The sequence below is a fragment of the Sorex fumeus genome, unplaced genomic scaffold, assembly GCF_029834395.1.
Source record: "Sorex fumeus unplaced genomic scaffold, SorFum_2.1 ptg000007l, whole genome shotgun sequence".
NCBI classification, from domain to species: Eukaryota; Metazoa; Chordata; class Mammalia; order Eulipotyphla; family Soricidae; genus Sorex; species Sorex fumeus.
In genome coordinates, this window is record NW_026606064.1 from 38,671,307 (window position 1) to 38,690,686 (window position 19,380).

General features: G+C 39.1%; 1 protein-coding gene across 2 annotated transcripts in view; it reads right to left on the reverse strand.

Annotated features, from left to right (window-relative positions):
* The window catches only part of COG2 (component of oligomeric golgi complex 2), a 64,073-nt gene that overhangs the window by 1,825 nt on the left and 42,868 nt on the right, over positions 1-19,380 (reverse strand). Inside the window, exons 10-17 of one of the 2 annotated variants that reach the window (XM_056131050.1) lie at positions 16,357-16,496; positions 13,448-13,509; positions 11,355-11,506; positions 8,021-8,218; positions 6,770-6,842; positions 6,390-6,529; positions 4,680-4,819; positions 1,702-1,885 (exon numbers count right to left, since the gene is read on the reverse strand). In XM_056131050.1, the coding sequence (XP_055987025.1) occupies positions 1,702-1,885; positions 4,680-4,819; positions 6,390-6,529; positions 6,770-6,842; positions 8,021-8,218; positions 11,355-11,506; positions 13,448-13,509; positions 16,357-16,496 (1,089 nt within the window). Of the gene's footprint in view, positions 1-1,701; positions 1,886-4,679; positions 4,820-6,389; positions 6,533-6,769; positions 6,843-8,020; positions 8,219-11,354; positions 11,507-13,447; positions 13,510-16,356; positions 16,497-19,380 lie in introns of both variants that reach the window. The other variant, XM_056131044.1, reaches the window with a different exon arrangement.

The following is a 19,380-nucleotide window of genomic DNA, read 5'->3' on the forward strand; positions in this document are numbered from 1 at the left end:
GTACAAAAAAAAGCACAGTAGAAATGACAGCTGCACTGTTGCAGCACTGTTCCCAATAGCCACAATCTGGAAACAACCCGAGTGCCCGAGAACAGATGGTTAAAGAAACTTTGGTATATCTACACAATGGAATACTATGCAGCTGTTCGGAAAGATGAAGTCATGATGAAATTTGCTTCTAAGTGGATGGTCATGGAAAGTATCATGCTAAGTGAAATGAGTCAGAAAGAGAGGGACAGACATAGAAGGACTGCACTCATTTGTGGAATATAAAATAACATGATGTGAGACTGACACCCAAGGACAGTAGACACAAAGGCCAGGAAGACTACTCCATAGTTGGAAGCCTGCCTCATGAGCTGGGGGAAAGGTAGCTGGAATAGAGAAGGGATCACTAAGTCAATAATGGTGGAGGGATTGTTCAGGATGGGAGATGTGTGCTGAAAGTAGATAAAGGACCAAATGTGACAGCCTCTCATTATCTGTATTGCAAACCATAATGCCCCAAAGTTGAGAAAGAGTATGGGGGAAAGGTTGGGATGGAGGGAGTGATACTGGGGACACTGGTGGTGGAAAATGTGCACTGGTGGCGGGATGAGTGTTTGATCATTGTATGACTGAAACTCAAACATGAAAACTTTGTAACTGTATCTCATGGTGATTCAATAAGAAAAACTAAACAACCAACCAACCAACCGACCACTGACAAAAAGGTTCCTGCCTTACACTCAGTCAACCCTATTTTAATCCCAACACGGAATGGTCTCCTGAGCACTGCTGGATGTGGCCTCAACTCCTCAGCCATCAAAGAAAAGAATAAGTTTCTCCTGTGAATAAACTTCTGGTATATCTCTAAATTCACTTCAGAGAGAAAACAGATTTGATGATCATCAAGTCCTCAGTGATGTAGAAAACCGGGCACCTTCTAATGAAAACTATAAATTCACTTCTTTTTCTCTAGTAAAAAGTTGTTCCTTGAGAGTTTTCTTCACTCCAGAAAAGTCAAAGCTTGGAGAGTCAGTGTCTAAAAATTAAAATGTCGCACATATCCTCATGATTTGAAAGGCCCTTATGTCCTTATCTGCCTCTAAGTTACAGCACATGTGTGCGTGCATGTGAGCAGTGTGTGCGTATTCATCTAGAACTGTTGACTATATCCATAAATGTTGTCTATAAAAATCTGAAAACCTGCAAAACTAAGGCAGGTAAGCAGCAGAGCTGTATTCAGATGACTTTAGATGTCACACTGACAAATTATGGTAGACTAATGTTTTCCTGGTTATTCTAAGTTGAGTAACAATTATTCTAAATGTCCTTTGGTACCAATTATCAGGCACGTTCTAAACAGTGAACCAGAAAATGATTAGCTCCAACTATGTGCTACATTCCAGCAAGCTTCAAGAACACAGGCAGAGGTTCAAGCAGAAGTCAACTGAACTATACTTTTTGGACTTCAGAAAGTTAATTTTTATTCTTATATAAATTAATCATGAGAAAATAAATATGATTCATTTTCTCAAAATTCCTAGGTACAAAATCTTTCCTTGCAAATATTTTGGGAGCTGATCCTTTTTGTTCAAATACTTGAGGAATGGGCTTATTAGCCCCTACTGCATTTTTGGATCAATGTGAATCCCAGACTAGTAGGCCCATAGAATCAGGATTCTAATTCACTGGGACTTAGGGTAGATCAAAGAATACCTGCTCTCCTAAGTACTCAACATCCAGGGCAAACTGCAGCCTGATTTTGTCATCATCACTCATGCCACTACTACCCGAACCAGTAGGGTTGGCAGAAGTGTTCTTTCTGGCTTGCTTTAGTCTTTTCAGGCTCTCCTCCATTTTCTTCACAGAGTTCAGAACGTCTGATATAGTTTCATAGTACCTTGAGGGTAAAACATATACTAGTGAGACAGACATCTTTGTATAACACCAAGCAGACTAACTGCTAAATTGTCTAATCACCAAAACAAGAGGTTTTTTTAAAGATAGTTATTTCCAATCGAAAAGTTACTCATGGCAAACAGTTAATATTTCTTAAGATTACAAGAAAAATAGGCTTTTCACTTCCTCAGAGTCAGGCCCTTATACTATTCACAGATTTGATTTAAATTTTAGTCCGAAACACTAAACACTTTGAGAAAAGTATACACACAAGTTTTTACTGTAAAAAGGGTGAACATTCTTTTGTATTTCAAGACGCAAATGCAATTAATTTAATTTGTAATTAGCTCATTTAAAGGAGAAACACATTTCAAAATTTTAAATAAAATTTTGTCTTTAGGGAGATAATACAGCAGGTAAGGAGCTTGCCTTGTTTGTGACAAACCCAGGTTCATTCTCCAGCTCCCCAGAGCCCTGCCAGGAGTGATCTGAGTGAAAGGCTAGGAGTAAGGCTAGGAACAGAGCCAGTTGTGAGCCAAAAACAAAACAAACAAAAAACCTGTTTTCAAAACATTTCCAATATAAGTCCCAAAGTATTATATATTAAATTTATAATTAGTTAATTATAAATATTTTATTTTTTCTTTTTGGGGTCACACCTGGCGATTCACAGGGGTTACTCCTGGCTCTGCACTTAGGAGTTACTCCTGGCAGTGCTCAGGGGACCATATGGGATGCTGGGAATCAAACCCAGGTCGGCCGCGTGCAAGGCAAACACCCTACTCGCTGTGCTATCTCTCCAGCCCTCAATTATAAATATTTTAAAACTTTACATGCTTTAGAAAGATTGCATTCATCTGGGGGATATAAAGTAACAAAGTATGAGATTAATACCCAAGAATAGCTGAGATCAGCACCAGGAGGATTACCCCATAACTTAGAGGCCAGCCGGGTATCCTAGAGGAAAGGGCAGTTCAGATAGAGAAGGGAGCACCAAATAAAGGATGTTTGGAGGATCCTCCCAGGAGGGGAGATGCATGTCGAAAGTAGACTATGGACTGAACATGTTTGCCACTCAATGCCTCTTTTGCAGACCACAACACCCAAAAGGAGAGAGAGAACACAGGGGATTGCCCTGCCACAGACACAGGGGGGATGGGGGGATGGGGGTGGGAGGGATATTATCCATGGTGGTGGAAAATGGGCACTGGTGGAGGGATGGGTATCCGATCATTGTATAATTGAAACCAAAGCACAAAAAATTGTAAATTTACAACTGTAAAAAAAAAAATAAAATAAAATAAAGGGGAAAAAAAAAACTTTACATGCTGATTGACATCTGTAATATTCACAAAATATAACTCATTGTCATATTCTAAATTAAAAGATTAGTACTACTTTACTTGTAACTTTTTAAAAGAAGACTGTAGCACTGTTCTCCCGTTGTTCATCGATTTGCTTGAGTGGGCACCAGTAATGTCTCACAACAAATTGTGAGACTTCTTGTTACTGTTTTTGGCATATTGAATATTGAATATGTCATGGGGAGCTTGCCAGGCTATTACAGAATTAAACAAATTTAATAAAAATGAATAATACCCCTCCCTTTTTGGGGGGTGCTTTAGGCCACACCTAGCAATGCTGAAGCTCTAGACTCAGTAATTACTCCTGGCAGTGCTCAAGGGACCATTGGGGTACCATGGACAGACCTCGGGTTGGTCATGTGCAAGGTAAGCACCCCACCCATTGTATTATACCTTCAGTCCCTTGAATAATACACTTTTTGTTGTAACTTTTTAATTTTGGAGTTTGGGGAGAAGTATTGAACTAGAAGTGAAGACACAATCAGCAAATGGTTGTGAAGACTTTTTGGTGTTTTATGGGTTTTAGACATGGATCTTTTATCACATGCAGTTACACTTCAAAATGCATGTTCTCTATTCCTTGATTACAATGGTCTCCGCAGTGTGTGTGTGTGTGTGTGTGTGTGTGTGTGTGTGTGTGTGTTTTAATATTTGGCATGGTTAGAGCCATTTTAAACAGATTATAATAGCTGGGGAGAGAAAGGATTTTAAGAGAAAGGCTATGCCTGAACTTGTAGAATGACATCTGAGTGAAGTGGCACTAAGGTATTACTGCATCACTGTCATCCCATTGTTCATTGCTTTACTTGAGTGGGCGCCAGTAACGTCTCCATTCATCCCAGCCCTGAGGTTTTAGCAGCCTCTCCTTACTCATCTTTCCCAACACTCCCTTTATTGGAGGCGCTTTCAGGGTCAGGGGAATGAGACCCATTATTGTTACTGTTTTTGGCATATCGAATACGCCATGGGGAGCTTGCCATGCGGGCGGGACACTCAGAGAGAACAGCTCCAAGTACAGTGTATGTTCCTCATGTCCACTTGTGCACTTGTGGTGGGAAATAGTTGAACCAACACTCAAAATCACATTTACCACATTGTTACAGAATATTCCTTCATTTGCTCCAGTTTTACTACTTGCAATCTTTGAAAAACCGCATTCTGGCACTAAGATATATCCAGGAACCACTGAAACGTTCCCAAAAGATGTGTGATGGTGTGTGCCTGCAGTCCAGGTAGAGGCAGGCAGTCTACAGTCTCAGGAGGGGGCAGTGTCTGGAAATAGCTCAACCAAGAGAGAAGAAAGGATACAAAGTTGTTTATACCTTTACTACCTTATCTATAAGTAATTAATGATACTGTGATGCTCTGTGATCCCTGACTTGGCTTTTTAAGAAAGTCCCAAAGATTCTATTTTTAAGTAAAGATACTTACTTATGTGTACTCTCGGAGAGAGCACTTTCCAACCACTGCTGGATTATTTCCTGTCTGAGCTTATTCTTGAACTCTGTCTGAAGCTGATAAAATGGCTTTAGAGCACTGTCCACATAAGAGGAAGCTGTGGTTGGCACCTCCTGGAAAAATATTGATAGGGGTTAAAGATGCACAGGAAAAAAGAGAGGAAGTTACTGAAATGATTTACTAATGTACCAGTTTTGAGAAATATATAGCTTCCATCCCTCCAATCCTATTAGACAGAAATCAATGATATCTATCAACAGAGACTTGGAAACAGAAGAGAATCAAGGCAAATTGGTAAGAACCCAACTGGAGTCAGGTTTCTCTTTTCTATAATTTCACGTTTCATACCAATCACATCGTAAGATCCTTCTGGGTCTGTTTAATGTATTCAAATGGTAAGTTTTTAGACTGCTTTACAAATTGACTTTCACTAGGTGATGCTAATTGAATCACTATTTAAGCAGCTAGGCTACAGAGTGAGCCATTTAACATTTTCAGTTTAGGTTTCTTCACCTACAAATAGGGACACAGTGTAGTAGGTTGATGAGAGAGTATATAAGGTATTTATTACAGTGTCTGAACCACAAAGTAAATGGTAAAATATTATTTTCTCTCTTTCAAAAAATTATTACATTCTCTTAAAGCTGGTAAGTTACTAAAGAAGAAGAATGTATATGACAATATAAAATAGGTATTCTCCCTCTTAAAAGTCAGACTAAGATAAGAAGTATTATTTCGAGAAATGGTAATTTTATTGCATGTCCTAAATTTTGAAAAAAAAAAAAAAGAGAAGTCACAAAGTTAGCTCAGTCTCAGTTTGATGGTGAAAAGCTGCCCACTGCATCGAGAACATCTGTTAGATGGATAGAGCAAAACAGAGTGGACAAAGCCTTTACTTTAGCAAACAATGAAAAGGCTGGCTAGCAAACAGCTATGTTTGTAGAAACCCCAGGGATATTCTGACAGTAGCACCGTATCTTAGGAGACAATTTTTCATAGTTCAGAGACTATGAAAACTGCCTAAAATCCAACTTGACAACTAGGAAAAAAAATTATAAAATTAAGATGTAGCAAGAATAAAATGTGAAATTCAACAGGGAAAACAAAAACAGTAGTTAAAAAAAAGTACTCCAAACCACCATTCTACAAAAATAAAATACTGAATAATTTTACTCAATACCAGTATGAAGTCAAGTGTATTTTCATCTTATAAAAACTCCACAATATTGAGTGCAACTATCTTAAGTTCTGTTTGCCCAAAAGTGAGCCAGAGAGATAGTACAGCGGGTAAGGTACTTACTCTGCAAGCAGCCAACTCAGTTCAATTCTGGGCATCACACATGGTCTTGTGAGCACAGCCAGGAGTGATACCTTAGCACAACCCAGGAATTAAGCCCTGAATACAACCAAGTGAAGTTCAAGTCCCCTTAAGTTGGCCCCCTCCAAAAAAAAAAAAAAAAAAAGAACCCCCCACTAAACACTAAACAATAAACAACTCCCCAGAGTCTCTGAGTATATTCTTGTGGAGTGCTCTTCTCAGAAATACCATTTCTTAAAATGGTACAATTAAGCTGGCCTCAGGCTACTCCTCTGGGAACATTTCTGACAAAGGTGCAACCACTCTCGGACTTCCCTAACACATAGTTCCTCACTTCAAAATTATTTTCAAGGAACAGTGCTAACCTTATTGGTTCTTCGGTAAAGCCGGGGAACCTCCAGAGCACATTTTAGATAACTGAAGCAAGAATCACTTAAACCTTGAATGATCCTTTTACTCAGGGGAGAGATACAGGCTGACAAAGACATCTTGGAGTCCTCCAGGGCTGCTGTTCAAACATAAAAACTGTGTTTAATCACTCCATTTAGGTTCACACATGCATTTTATTTTAAATAATGCAACAAATCAAATCAAATCATTAGAAGTAAAATATGTCATTTAGAGAAGTTATAATCATAGACAGGACCAAGAGGATTTAGAACCAGAGAAGAAAATGGTAGTCTAAAATTATATTTTAAATTATTTTCTATTCAAGGATTTACTGAGTCCAAAGATTTATTTTTACCTGAGACAGAAGAAAGATTCTTCAAGCCAATCATTTCAAGTTTTGGCTTGATTGTTTCCAAGAGTTGTGGTAGCTGAAACAAATATGCACTAAATATTCAGTTATTTTTTATAAAGCAAAGGAAGAGGCAATTCTATTATACCTACCAATTTGAGAATACTGCTAAGCACTTAAACTCAGAACTTTCAGCAATTCTCATCATTAAAAAAATTCTTAATTACACTTTCAAAATATAAGAATACAATAATCTGGGAAACAGCAATTTCATGGCTATTAATAGGCTCAGAGACTAAGCAAAATCATTTATTATTCTGTGGCTTTCCCGTGTGTGTGTGTGTGTGTGTGTGTGTGTGTGTGTGTGTGTATGTGTGTGTATGAAACCAATAAAACCCAACCCTCAAAATAAGGATGTTTCTGCTCAAAACATACAACACTGTTTGTTCAATTACTTCAAAATATTTAAACTAAAAAACAATACTCTATCAGCAACCTTAAACATGTCTATTCACAAAATTCTCTTAGTAAAAGCAAAAATATGGGGTCCAGAGTAATTAAGGCACTTGGTTTTCACATAGCCAACCTAGGTTCAATCCCTGGTACCACAATATGGTAGGTACCCTAAGCCCCATCAGAGTGATCCCTGAGTGCAAACCAGAAGTATGCCCAGAATACCCATGAGTGTGTTGGAGGGGAGGGAAAAGAGAGAGAGAGAGAGGAGGAGAGAGGAGAGAGTGCGAGAAAGAGAGAGAGAAAGAATAAATTACAAATCATTAAAAAATCCAACCCACTAAAGTTCATGCCTGCACAGCACAGCACATGTTGAACACTAAGGAAAAAAGTAAGGCAAGTCTTGCTCACATCGCAACAAAGAGGCTCCAGGTTTATACAATACTATGCTAGCTAAGGATGAGACTACATGTGTAACAAGAAGTTGGAAAAATACTTTAATGGGGAATAATAAGATGTTCTCTCTCAAGGTACACTTTTTCATCTTAGTTTGTTTTGGAGCATACCCTGCTGTGCTCAGGATTACTTCTGGCAGTACTGTTAGACCATCTTTTACTAGGAAACAAATTCATGTTTCCTGCAGGCAAAGCATGCATTCAACCCATTAAGCTATCTCTGGCCTCTCAAGGTGCTCTTGGGGCCCACAATTCTAAGCCCTATGGAACAAGATGGCATCTTGTCTTTGCACAAATAACTTTTTAATGAAAACACTACACTTTGAATTCTTTTAGGACACATGCTTACCTGTTCCTGAAGTCTGTCCACGTCCGCAACTACATATACAAGTTGAGTGCTAGAAATGGAAACCATAGGCTTTGTTTCAGAAGAGCCATTCCCCTGGTCTTCATTATTTCCTTGGGTAATGAAAGGGTCTTTGTTACCAGTTACCAAAAACTTTTTAACATCCTTGGCATTTCCATTAGAGACAGGCCTGAGTAGAAGCTGAAAAGGGATTTCAATTAAATACTTTTTCTCTAATGAACAATTTTGAGCTTTTATATATGCGGGAAAACTTATAACACTCAACACAAGTTTACCAAAATGAAAGACCACCATAACATTTCTCTCCAAAAAGCTGTAAAGAACTGAGGAAAACAAGGACAAAGTAAAACCCCACATATACATATACTCCCTGAACTTATGTCTAATTATTGGTGCTAAAAAAAAAAGAAAATAATAGGCTATTTACAAATCAAAGAAAAAATTAATTTCTCAAATATCACAGGTATTAAAATTAACTTTATCAGATAAACAATTTACTAACTTAATTATCATGATTTAGTAGTGGTAATGAAAGAAAATATAATCTTTGAATAAACAAACAAGTGTTAAAGAGTAATACAGTGGCATCAAGGATGAAATAATGCATATTCAAGGCAAAATAACTTAGGATAAAAATGATCTGCTAGAAAGAAGTGAGTGAATAGATGTAAATGTAACTAAAGAATGCTACCACCCTTTTTTCCCCAGAAATCACATAGCCGTCTTCACAAATAGCTTGATGGGACATGGTGGTCTGCTAAGTCATTTCTGAGCAGCAGGAAAGCAAAAGGAAAGGAAAAAAACTAACTTCCTTTGAGTTCCCTTTATCTGTCAGACATTTCAGTTAACAGTTTGTCAGTCAAGAAATGTATCTTCCTCTTAACCATGAATCTGAGACTCACAGAGCTAATTTCCATAGGCGACAATGTTTTAAAAAGTGAGAGAATTAAGCTTATAATTTTGAGGTGCTCTTTCCATTAAGATCCTGTGAGAAGGGTTGAAGCAATAGCACAGCGAGTAGGGCGTTTGCCTTGCACGCAGCCAACCCGGGTTTGATTCCCAGCATCCCATATGGTCCCCTGAGCACCGCCAGGGGTAATTTATGAGTGCAGAGCCAAGAGTAACCCAAAAAGCCAAAAAAAAAAAAAATCCTTTGAGAAGAAAAACTGGTTCCCTCCTAGTTAATAAATTTCAAAATGTTTTCCAATGAATATTTTTTCATGTTGTCTTTCCTTAGAATATAAACAAGTTTCCATTCATGACCCTGTAATAACCAATCTTTCTGTCACTTGAGAGTGTTTACCATGAATAAAGGGCATCTTCAGATCTGCTGAGTACCCAACTATCCCAAAGCTTCTATGGGCTTTGTTTATAACTTTCCAAAAAAATCAGGCAGTGTTTAGGGGATCACATGAGGTGATAAGGTAGAACCTGGTTCCTTCATATGCAAGGCAAGAGCCGAACCTGCTGTTCTATCAATCTGGCTCCTAAAAAGTAGTGTATTTTTCTTTTAAGTATTCTTTTTTTTTCTTTTCTTTTTGGGTCACACCCGGCAATGCACAGGGGTTATTCCTGGCTCTGCACTCAGGAATTACTCCTGGCGGTGCTCAGGGGACCATATGGGATGCTGGGAATTGAACTCAGGTCGGCCGCGTACAAGACAAACGCCCTACCCACTGTGCTATTGCTCCAGCCAGCCCCTTAAGTATTCTTAAATGAAGAAAAAGATAACAAATTTTGCTACCTGCTTAATCTCAAATATCATGATTTAAAAAAAAATCCTAAATACTGCTAAATTATCCATTTACTTAGTTATAATAATTTCAAAGTTTCTTTGCTTAATTTGGAAATACATCATAAATTCTGATTTTGAGATGAGAAAGTAAATATGTCAATGTAGTGCTTTTTAATAAGACAGAACAATGAGTATGTAATAACAAAGGCCCTTCAGTTAACAACTGCAGAAGGAAAAAAACCTCACAGTAGCAGTTACAGAACTGAGAAGTACTGTCTTTCAAGTTAACCTCTTATAACATGGCCTCTGAAAGCCTCAGTGCAAGAACTCTCTTAAATTTTTTTTTAATTTATTAAATTACCATGAGATAGTTACAAAGCTGTACATGATTGGATTTTGATCATACAATGTTTCAACACTCATCCCTTCACCAGTTTCAACACTCATCCCTTCCCATCATCAGTGTTCCCCATTTCCCTCCTCCCACCCTCCACTGTCAGTGCAAAAATTCTTTGGGGGAAGTATATGCTCGTTTCTATGTCCTATTAATGCAATGGGTAATTGAATTTTTGGTTGTTTTGAGTTTTGTGAGTGTTAAGATCTATTAAGATCAAGATAAGAAAGGAATTCTCATCCATTGTTGGTGGGAGTGTTGTCTGGTTCAAACTTTATGAAAAACAATATGGAAATGTATCCAAAAATAGGAACAGAACTCCTATACAATCCAGCAATACCACTTCTTGGCATCTATCCCAAAACACAAAATCATTCATTTGGAAGGATATATGCAGAACCATGTTCACTGCTGCACTTAGTACGATAGCAAAGACATGGAAACAACCCAAATGCCCAAGTACAGACAAACAGATCAAGAAGCTGTGACAAAATAGACTAGTATGTAGCTAAGAAAGAGCAAAATCATGCAGTGATGGAACTAGAGGATATCATGCTGAGTAAAGTCAGCCAGTAGGAAACCCATAGATACAGAATGAGCATTCTCATATGTGGGACTTAAGAATACACAGTTAAGTAATAACAAAGGTCCAAAGACAACATTTGCTCGAGGCCCTCCCGTTGATCATCGATTTGCTCGAGCAGGCCCAGTAACGTCTCCATTGGAGACTTTGTTGTTACTGTGTCTGGCATATCGAATACTCTCGGTAGCTTGCCGGGCTCTCTGAGAGGGGCGGAGGAATCGAACTCGGGTCAGCCATATTGGCTGCGTGCAAGGCAGATGCCCTACCCGCTGTGCTATCGCTCCAGCCCAAAGACAACATAATGGGAAACATTATTAATAGCATCTTTTTTTTTTTTTTGCTCTTTGTGTCACACCCAGGGAGGCACAGGGGTTATTCCTGGCTCTGCACTCAGGAATGACTCTTGGTAGTGCTCAGAGGACAATATGGAATGCCAGCGATTGAACCTGGGTTGGCAATAGGCAAGGCAAATGCACTACCTACTGCACTATTCCTCTGGCCTCTTAATAGCATTGTTAACCAAGGAATCTCAATACATTTTGAATAAAGTATATTAATTTCTTATCATTCTTAACTATGGAATGACTAGATAGCTAGCTCTCACCTCCTGGACAAACACAGAGTACCGAGCCAAAATTTGTAGTGTGAGTCTCCAGAGACGATGTGCAAGCAATGGTAAGAATAGTTCATCTGACCAACACCTCTGAAGGCTGTTCCATGTTCTATGAGAAGCCAAAAGGCAATAGGAACTTCCAGCTAAAAACAAAATAAAATAATTAAAATATATATGTATGTATATATTAAAGGAATTTCAAGTAAGGGCTAAGGTCTAACATTTTCCAGTCAAAAGTGCAGCAACATTCTGAAGAAATCTCTACAGTCAGCTAGCAGAGACTATGCCAAGTGGCCATAATCCAGCAACTTGTGGCATCTCAAAGCAATGCATTTTCTAATTTTATAGGATTCCATCTCCAAATAGCTCATAAAATTTAAATATGTAAGGATTCAGAAGGGCTGGAGCGATAGCACAGCGGTAGGGCATTTGCCTTGCATGCAGCCAACATGGCCGACCCGAGTTCGATTCCTCCGCCCCTCTCGGAGAGCCCGGCAAGCTACCGAGAGTATCTCGCCCGCATGGCAGAGCCTGGCAAGCTCCCCGTGACGTATTCGATATGCCAAACACAGTAACAACAAAGTCTCCAATGGAGACGTTACTGGGCCCACTCGAGCAAATCGATGAACAATGGGAGGACAGTGACAGAGACAGTGAAGGATTCAGAAATAATTTGTTGAGACCGAGAAAAATTATAGAAGCTTAGGTAATTGCCTTGAGTGCTGCTAACCCTGGTTGATTTTGTCCCCGGGGCACCACCAGGAATGAACCCAGAGCACACAGACAGGAGTAAGCCCTTAACACAGCTGAGTGTGGCCCCCAAACAAAACAAATTGTTAGTATGTACTTTGTATTAAGTCAATAAACATGAACTGGAGGGGGAACCAGTCTCAAGGGATTTAAACCCTATATTAAGTTTGTTCTGTTTTGTATGGCTGCCTGTTTATTCTTCCCTTACCTGAATAACTATTCATATTGAGGAAGTCAAATTAAATTTGCCAATTTTTGACAAAGATGGATGACAGATTAATTTTGAGATTAAATTAGTGTAGTTCAGGTTGACTTAGCTATAAAGAAAAAAATCAAGATGGATCAACCTAGAGGTTCAGACATGGCTATCATAGCTATACATCACAGAGGTGGACTAGACAGTATTAAAACTGACCATATTACCCGCTGAGTATAAGGCTCTGAAGGCGTGACTCCCAGCTATATGCCATCTCTCTACAAAAGAAGGGGCAGCCTAATCCTGAAACTCAGTCAGAGGAAAGGAGATCATAGCCAGTTTAGTATTAAAAGGTCCCTCACATCCTGGGAACCTATAACATACCCCTTGGTGGAAATATTTAGGAATGAAAATAAAGTCAGCTTTCTGTATTCTTGATTTGGGGTCTACTCCGACTCACCACTCAGAGGTCACACTTAACAATACTCCCAAGACCATGTGCAGTGCCATGAATCAAACCCACACATGGGTTCGAACCTACTGAATTATCTCTTGGGCCCAATTCCCTATATTCTTAAGCATCCTTTTTCTCAAGTCTATAGAATAAGAAGTACCATAAACCGAAGAGCTAAATTCCACTTTAAGTTCTAATTTAATTATGTAACACTAAAAGGTAATATATACTTTATTTTTTTTTCCTTTTTGGATCACACCTGGCAATGCACAGTACTCCTGGCTCTGCACTCAGGAATTACTCCTGGCTGTGCTCAGTGGACTATATGGGATGCTGGGAATCGACCCAGATCGGCCCCGTGCAAGGCAAACGCCCTACCCACTGTGCTACTGTTCCACCCCATAACAAGTATTTTTTTGTTCTTTTTGGGTCATACCCAGCGATGCACAGGGGTTGCTCCTGGCTTATGCATTCAGGAATTATTCCTGGCAGTGCTCAGGGGACCATACAGGATGCTGGGAATTGAACCCAGGTCGGCTGCGTGCAAGGCAAACACCTACCCACTGTGCTATTGCTCCAGCCCCCGTAACAAGTATTTTAAAAATATTAAGGTATTGATGATTTGACTTGGTGAGTTTAATTCATGTAGGGACTTCTTGGTCAGCTATGAATCAAGAACTTTACCTGGAGCATCTTCTAATACATCTGTAAATGCTGCTTCTAAGGATCCTGCTATTTCTCTAAATCTGAGGGGGAAAAAAAAGGTGCTAATTAGTATTTACGACTGCCAAATATATTTCTTTAGTCATTCTCCCTTCTTCCTGAGAGAAAACTCCTCTACTTATTTTTGTTAAGTCCAATCAATTTTCACTCTCCCTTATTCTTTTTAACAGAGCAAGAAATAATCTTATATTTTTTAAGCAACTGCTGATTAAGAAACATTTGTTATGTGCAGCTGATTTGAATTACAACCAATCTTGTTTTCAAATGAAACAAAGTGCCCATCTAAACCCCATAGTCAACATTCCAAACTCGAATACAGAGAATATTGGTAATATTGGTGGTTACCAGTGGAGAAAGGGTGTGTATGTGTGTGTGTGTGGGAGGGTGGAGGGGGGTGGATGGGTGAAATGGGACGGGGAATCAGTTATTATCATTATAAAGGTTTTTTGCAAGTTTCTCCTGGCTATAGTGATATAATTACTCAAAGCCATAAGACTAGTTTCTGCAACCCAAATCTACAAGGTCACAGGTAAAAGTTTCTAAACAAAGAAATGTAAGCTAAATTGTACTCTGTATCTTTGCAGCTTAAAAAAAATCACTGAAGGTATTCAATTAGAAGTAAGCAACTTGCTGGGCTGGAGTGATAGCACAACGGGTAGGGCATTTGCCTTGTACGCAGTTGACCTGGGTTCGATTCCCAGCATCCCATATGGTCCCCCCGAGCAGTGCCAGGAGTAATTCCTGAGTGCATGAGCCAGTACCCCTGAGCATCGCTGGGTGTGACCCAAAAAACAACAAAAAATAAGTAAATAACTTGCTGCTGGGGGCTTTCAGTTATCTGCTACTCCTTTTATGATGTCATGCTGCTGGCTCTGTAGGAACAGCTGCTCCCCTTTTTTTTTTCCTTCTTGAAATACTATGTATAGAACAACCATGTATGTGAAAGGGAGCCTTATCAACATTCTGATAACTGTACGTCCATTATAAAAAATGTTTACATGCATTATCAAATAGAGCAAGCAATTATAATCAATATAGCTTATTCTATGTATATTTCCTTCTCTGTCATTTTTCCTCAGACAGTTAAAGTCATTCTGTGGAGGAAACTTAAGAATAACTTCATTTAAGAGTAGCTACTCTGAGCCTTACCCATGAGTGAATCCCTGGAAAAAATAGGTATGTGGAACTTTGTGACTGAGAACTCTGGGTTCAACGGGTCCAGGAAATGGATATCCTCTGCCCGTATTCCGCTGTCTCTGGCAACTCAGCAGTCATGCCCATAAGCCACCTCTGGTTGGTGACAGATAATTTTGTCATCGGCCACCATCCAGATTACATTGCTCCTGGAAGGGAGCAACATGATACTCAACCTAACCATGCCACTGGACCTCATCAGACCACCAGACTGTTTCACTTGGGGCGCCCCAGAGGGGGTTGGGTGAGATCCCTCCCCACACCAAGGGACTGAGCCCCGGCAGCTGAAAATCTCCGGAACTCAGCTGCCACCATGGTCATGACTGATCTCCACATGCTTGACCCAGCCTCACCCAGTAGTGTACCTATTCCTGGATTGCATGACCGCATGGCTGTGCAATATTTCATACCACAAACCCTACCCTACCCATACTCCAAGAGCACTGCACCACATTTGATGGGGTTCAAAGTAGGAGGCAATCAAACTTAGAGGTAAATATTCTTTTTTTTTTTTTTTTTTTTTTTTTTTGCAGACAAGGCTCAACCTCTAACAACATGCTCTTATAAAAGGGTTTAATGGCCCCTGGGTGAAATACAACAATTTTCACACTCTTTCCTCTAAGAATCCTTTTTTGTAGTATTTTCAGTAATTTTTCATAACAAATAATACAAAATACATTATTTTGGTTCTGCTTTGGGGCAGAGATTGGGGTTCAGGATGGAAACATCGAAATATGGTGGTGTGAAGGTATAATGATGGTGGGATTGGTGTTTGGAGTATTAAATGTAATAAAATATTGTGAACTACTTTATAAAATAAAAAAAATTAAAAGAAAGAGTAGCTACAAAAATGTTTATTAACATCTATTTTTCTCTCTTTTTTTGGGGGGGGTGAGTGGGGAAGGCAACACCCAGCAATACTCGGGGTACTCCTAGTTCTGAGCTCAAAAATTAATCCTGGCGGTGCTTGGGGGACCACACAGAATACTGGGGAATCAAAACTGGGTTAACAATGTGCAAGGCAAGCACCCTACTCGCTATGTTATAGCTCTGGCCCTGACATCTATTAATCTAATGGAATATGTTATTAAGGATTTATCCTAAATTCCACCAAGTGGTTTAGAAAGACATTTATTGACAGGTAATATCATCATGCTATCTGGGAGAAAAGCACCACCAATTTTCAGACAAAAGAACAATATCACATAAAAGAAAGCCAAAGTGAATTATGAGAATTCATTAAATAATTATTAGAATTTTTATAATGATCAATGGAATCAGCTGCAAAGAATACATAAATGCTTAAATACTTATCTCTAACCATGAGAGAAAAAAGTTACAGATGAGCTAAAACAATACATAGTGGTTGGTTCAGTGTAGCTGGTAGGTGATGAGACATGAAAAATGGAAAGAAAGAACTGCAATCTCTTCATGAAGAATGACAACACAGAAAGTGTGAATGAAGTTGGGTTTGTAGTAGAGCTTATTGAAAGTCTAAAGTTTTGAGCTCTCTAAATTAAAAAACAAACAAATAACACTACAATTTTGGTATGAAAGATAGAATGTTAGCAATCATGATTTTCCATGTTTTTATATCAAGAACAGGTAAAGTGAGGACTTCTTTCATTAGCATTTAATCTTCAGAAGAGTAGAAGCTAGGGTGAACAATTACTAACCTTATTTGAAAATAAACAGGCAAGTTCCATTTATTATTGAAGCTTTGATAGGCAGGATGTACTCTTAATCTTTTTACACTGGCCTGCGATCCACATTGCTGTTCAAATACTCTTACAAAATTCATACTTATGGTATATTTCTAAAAAAAGAAAAAAGAACAAACAAGTGTAATTTCTCTTTTTTTTGTAGGGGAGTGGGTGTGTGTGTGGGGGGGTTACACCTGGTGGTGCTCAGGGTTTACTCCTGGCTCTGAACTGAGGGATCACTCCTGGGAGTGATCAAACCTACATCACTATCTCTCCAGCCCCAAAACAAATATCATTTTAACTGTACGCAATCTAACCAAATTTGTAACATAATAAAACTGTATATAAGAAAACCAAAGGTCATCATGTAATATAGTTTCTAGTGATAAGAACTTCAGGGTTCTTCAAGGTTTCCACAGAAAGATCAGATAGCAGCCAAAACGATTTCACGACATGTTCAAGATCTCATATGGCAAGCTTACATAAAAACCCAAACATTCAAAGTCTAGTGCTCTTTAAAAAACAACTTCCATAGTGTACTCTTTACCCATCATATGAAAGTGGAAGAGATGACAGATTAGAAAAGTTTTCACCGCCTTTCCAGAAGAAGTTAAAAATTTTACAAGGAAGTCAAATGTGACCAATTATAATTTTCACAGAAAAAGAATAGCAAACTGATGTTTCTTATTTGACATTTATCATCTATGCTCAAAAATATTCTAATTCAATGTACAAAATTAACTGACTCAAGCAGGCAACTACTACCATTATTTATCTTCTATTTCACAGATCACGCTTTCTCTTTTATTCAGGTACAGAAGAAATCTGTCCAAATTTGTCCAAAAGTACAAAGCTTAAAAATGTAGGAAACAGGGACTGGAGCAATAGCACAGCGGGTAGGGCGTTTGCCTTGCACGCGCCTGACCAGGGTTCGATTCCCAACATCCCATATGGTCCCCGGAGCACTGCCAGGGGTGACTCCTGAGTTCAGAGCCAGGAGTAACCCCTGTGCGTCGCTGGGTGAGACCCAAAAAGCAAAAAAAAGTAGGAAACAGGGCTGGAGTGAGCAGCAGTACAGCAGGTAGGGTGTTTGCCTTGCACGTGGCTGACCCAGGTTCAATTCCCAGCATCCCATATGGTCCTCTGAGCACCACCAGGAGTAATTCCTGAGTGCAGAGTCAGGAATAACCCCTGTAGTAGAGCTTATTGAAAGGATTTTTTTTTTTTTTTTTTGCTTTTTGGGTCACACCTGGCAATGCTCAGGAGTTACTCCTGGTTTTGCACTCAGGAATTACTCCTGGCGGTGCTCAGGGGACCATATGGGATGCTGGGAATCGAACTCAGGTTGGCCGCATGCAAGGCAAACGCCCTACCCGCTGTGCTATTGCTCCAGCCCCAGGATTTTTTTAATTTAAATTTTTTTTTTTTTTGCTTTTCGGGTCACAATTGGCAATACACAGGGGTTACACCTGGCTCTTGCACTCAGAAATTACTCCTGGTGGTGCTCAGGGGACCATATGGGATGCTGGGAATCGAACTCGGGTCAGCCGCGTGCAAGGCAAACGTCCTACCCGCTGTGCTATCTCTCCAGCCCCTTTAAATTTAATTTTTTAATGTAGAAAAAGTGGCAATCAAACCACAGCACCCAAAAGGAGAGAGAGAACAAAAGAGAATGCCCTGCCTCAGAGGCAGGGTGGGATTGGGGGGGAGGGGGGGGTGGGAGGGATACTGGGATCCATGGTGGTGGAAAATGGGCACTGGTGGAGCGATGGGTATTTGATCATTGTATAATTGAAACCCAAGCACAAAAATTTATAAGTCTACAACTGTACCTCATGGTGTTTCACTAATAAAAATTAAAAAAAAAAAGAAAAAGTGGCAAGCTTAAAACTGATTAGATAACAAAGTTGTAATATTAATAGCAATAGATCTGGAAAATAAATTTATGTGAACATTAAGCTTTTTTGTAGTTGTTGTTTTAGGAGGTGTGGTACAGCTGGGCAGTACAGACATTTACAGATCTATGGTCTAGGCCAAAGAGTTTAACAAGGCAGCTGAAATGGGTGGCAGGTGGAACTGCTGGGGCTTCTGAGAGCATGGAGGGGTGGGGAGAAGTTACCCACACTGACTCTAAAAAAAATACCAGGGTTCTCAGCCCAGGCACCAGTACCTTAAATTACTTGGAGACTGGCGTCTCTGCAGAATATTCATAGAATGGCTGGATTCATCAGCAAACAATTTTAACTTTTTGCTGCATATAAAAGATATACTTGCATTCTTATGAAGAACACAGGCTCAGAGGGAAAGACTGGAAAACAAACAGGCTAACAGTAGACTTAAAAAAGCAGTGATGGCAATGCTGCATCAGACAAAACAACACTGATACTGAAGAAAGTAATGAAAGATATGGAATACATATTCTTTTAGCAATCAGTAGATCAAGAGGATATAAATCTTATCAACATCTGCATACCAAATTAAAGGGGCAGCAAAGTTTATAAAGCAACTGTTAACAGACCAGACGAAATACACCAATGGAAGCACAAAAGTAGTGGGAAACTTTAACACCACAAGTGTTTGGCTAGACTGAATTTCAGTAAGGAAACAAGAACACTAAATCACATATTGGAGGAACTAGGAAAACCAGGTATGTACAGAACCCTGCATCCTCCCCAATTCAAATATACCTTCTCCAGTGCACAGTAATATTCTTCAGGATAGATCTCATGCTAGGACACAATATGAGTGTACATAAGGTCATGAAAATGGTAACCCTATCAATTATCTTCCCAAATAGCAATGTCATGAAGGAAGAAATTAATCATAAAAAAAATTGGAAAGAACACTAACAATATACTGTTAAATAACTATTGGAGCAAAGAGGCAGTAAAAGAAGAAATGAAAAGATTCTTTAAAACAAATGAGAATGAAGACATAAACTATCCACATTTTTCAACAAAAGTAGTACCAAGCAATACAGGTTCTAATCAGGAAAAA